General features: G+C 43.5%; 1 protein-coding gene across 1 annotated transcript; it reads left to right on the top strand.

Moving 5' to 3' along the window:
- Positions 1 to 412: 412 nt before the first annotated feature.
- LOC107577666 (uncharacterized) lies at positions 413 to 2,890 on the top strand (the record flags this gene model as incomplete). The annotated part of the gene is made up of 1 exon (XM_016263713.1): positions 413 to 2,890. A coding segment is annotated over exon 1 (2,410 nt), but the record flags the coding sequence as incomplete, so codon positions are not given.
- Positions 2,891 to 2,896: the final 6 nt, after the last annotated feature.

Genomic DNA, 2,896 nt, shown 5'->3' on the forward strand with positions numbered 1-2,896 from the left:
ACAAGGGGTGTATGAGTTTTTTTAACAGAAAGGGTGTGTTTCACCAAAAATGACCTTCAGGTTAACCCTTTTTGAGAAGATGCACTTTGAAATCAATGGATGGGATCTTATTATTTGCTATTATTTCCATGTTCCATTGTTATTTCCATAATTTTTTTTTTACGGTTGTGAAAATGCTGTTCGTTGTGAATGGAGTTAGCATATAATCACTTCATTATGTTCTAAGTTCAGAGGTTGCAGTTCATCAATCAAATGGTCAATGTAGATCAATCAATATGCTGCTCTAAAGGAGCTCATAATGGCATGTTGTCAGTCAGTTTGTAGATTATTTCACTTATTTCTATTGCTAGGGCAAGGATATCCAATTCAACATCGAAATGTAATTTTCTTCACTCTTTCTGTTTGCAGATTTTTAGAAGCAATTCCAAGCTTATCAACCAAAGACAAAGCCATTTGACTATAACTGTGTGCTCCACCCTGATGTCAAGGCCTTGTCCCTCCACCCGAGGTCCTAAACCTCCTGTGGCACCAAAACCAAGGCTAGCCTCTGAGGTTAGCCAAAGCATTGTGGGCAATGGGGACATTACATCCTCTGACAGATTGGAGCTGAACCAGGATAACGAATCAGATGTCACACAGGATGAAGCAGATACATCCAGAGAAAACTGTACAGATGATGACGTGGAAAACAACTTATCTGACAAAGAGTTTATTGTAAATTATGACACTAACCATGACACAAGTTGCTATAATGAAATAGAGGAAGAATTACAAATGGCTGTGGATGAAACCGTGGGAGAGGATGAAGGTAAAATTCATCAAGCCACTGAAGTACAGCATGCAGTCTCTTCAGATTTATCGAAAGTGGTCTATGAAATTTTTGATTCAGCAAATGAGGACCTCAGCAAAAACTCTGATGATATCAAGCCAGCTGAGAATGGAGAAGATGCGTATAATGTACTTGAGGACATCTGTGAATTTTCTGAGAATGAGACACTAAATATAGATCAGCCTGTAAGTGAATCTCAAAGTCTGTATGAGGAGTTTGAGGAACCACCATCAGACAGTTTTTATTGTGCCAGTAATCAGCATGAAGAGGACACTAAAGCAGATGTAAAATGCGTTCATGAGGCACAAGAAGATGAGACTAGACATTCTTCAAAGGCTACAACCTGCAGTCAACCCTCACTATGTGAGGAATACCCTTATGATGTCATTGGCACACTGGATGACAACAGTACTTGGCAAGCTGAACGTGCTACGAAAGACCCATCTGGACGTTTCAGGTTTGCAGAGGAGACAGAAGATGCATTTGAGCCCTACTCTGTCATAGAGGTTGTGCCAAGTGATTTGACATGTACCTCTGATCCAGAAGCAAGATGCACTGATGATGAGTCCAGCAATGAGAAACCAATGGACTCTGAGATCGCAACAGAGGGAACGTCAAACCAAGAGCCTTACTACGTATCATCAGATGATGTGGCAGAGTTAGAGAAGGAACAGGCAAAATTAGAAAATTATGCCTCTCATCCTGCTTCTGAGGGTCAAGAGATGGCAAAAAATGAAGAAGTGAATGACTATGCTGATATCAAAGACAACGATGGTGAAGATCAGCAGGTGGAGTGTGTGTCATCTGAAGATTACGTTGAGATAGGAGATGAAGATGAGCCGATAAACATGGAGAGGAAAACCAAGGGCAAAAGTATAAGAGAACGATCAGTAAGAAGGGGTCAAGCTCTCTTAAGTCAGAGGAATAGCTGTCAGCCACGTCTCAGACTTTGCAACATCACTGTTCCTGCTGACTTGGATATAGGCAGAACTCCAGAACTTACAAACCGCGTGGTTTTTGCCCACACCACAGAAGCGTTTGAAGAGGATATTGAAGAGCTGGACTGTCATATTGTGCCTTTCTTTGAGGACTCAGACACAGAAAGTGATGAACACATTTACGAGGAGGCTGGCTTTGACTTCGAAGGTGAGAATTTTATCTCTCTGGACAGGAAGAGCATTGTGACGAGATCTCGCTCGCTCTCTGGGAAAGTACCTGGATATGTTCCTGAGACTGTGCCTGAAGAGACGGGCACTGAGTACCAGTCTCATGACTACTACACTGTGGCCTTGGACCAGAATGGAGTTCCACAGCCCAAGCTTTCAGATGAAACAGAGGCAAACCAAATTGTTCCCTCGTTGAAGCCAAGGCGCTTTCTTCTTTCTCCTCGGTTGCTTTCTGATGAGGGCAGAGATTTGCCATTCTCAGGGCACTTTGAGGGTGAGAAATCTCCTAGAGAGGACTGCAGATTGCAAAAAAAAGATGACACACTTTCTTTGCCCTGTGTGATTACTTCCTCTGGAAGCTTTTCTCAAAGAAGTCACCAGTCCTCCAGTGGCGTGTCGACACCTACATCTCTAGTTGATATCCCACCACCCTTTGAGTTAGCTTACATAACTAAGAGGCCTGTGACCAAAAGCTCTCCATCACTTCTAATCCAACATGAATCTCCTGACAACCCCAAAAAGAAGAAGACTTCATTTAAACGTTTCTTGGCCTTAACATTTAAGAAAAAATCGGAAAGCAAAGCCTGTGGAGATGGTAGTGTCCGCTCCTCCAGGTCATCGTCTGAATCTAGTCACCATGGGCCCATTCGGGTGCTGGAGCTTGATCGAAGGAGTACAAGTGGCTCCCCACAGCTTCAGTCCTGTGTGGGAAATCCACAGCGTAACTCAGAAATACCTACCACATTTCTGCTTTATAAAGAGAGGCAAAGAAGGCAAGGTGCACCTAAGAGTTATAGCAACAGGGGTATAGCCAGAGTGGAGTCTTTTGAGGACCGCTCTCGGCCCCCCTTCATGCCCCTACCCCTCACTAAACCACGCTCCATCTCCTTCCCAAGTGCAG

The sequence above is a fragment of the Sinocyclocheilus grahami genome, unplaced genomic scaffold (assembly GCF_001515645.1).
Source record: "Sinocyclocheilus grahami isolate Dianchi unplaced genomic scaffold, SAMN03320097.WGS_v1.1 scaffold6802.1, whole genome shotgun sequence".
Taxonomy (NCBI): Eukaryota; Metazoa; Chordata; class Actinopteri; order Cypriniformes; family Cyprinidae; genus Sinocyclocheilus; species Sinocyclocheilus grahami.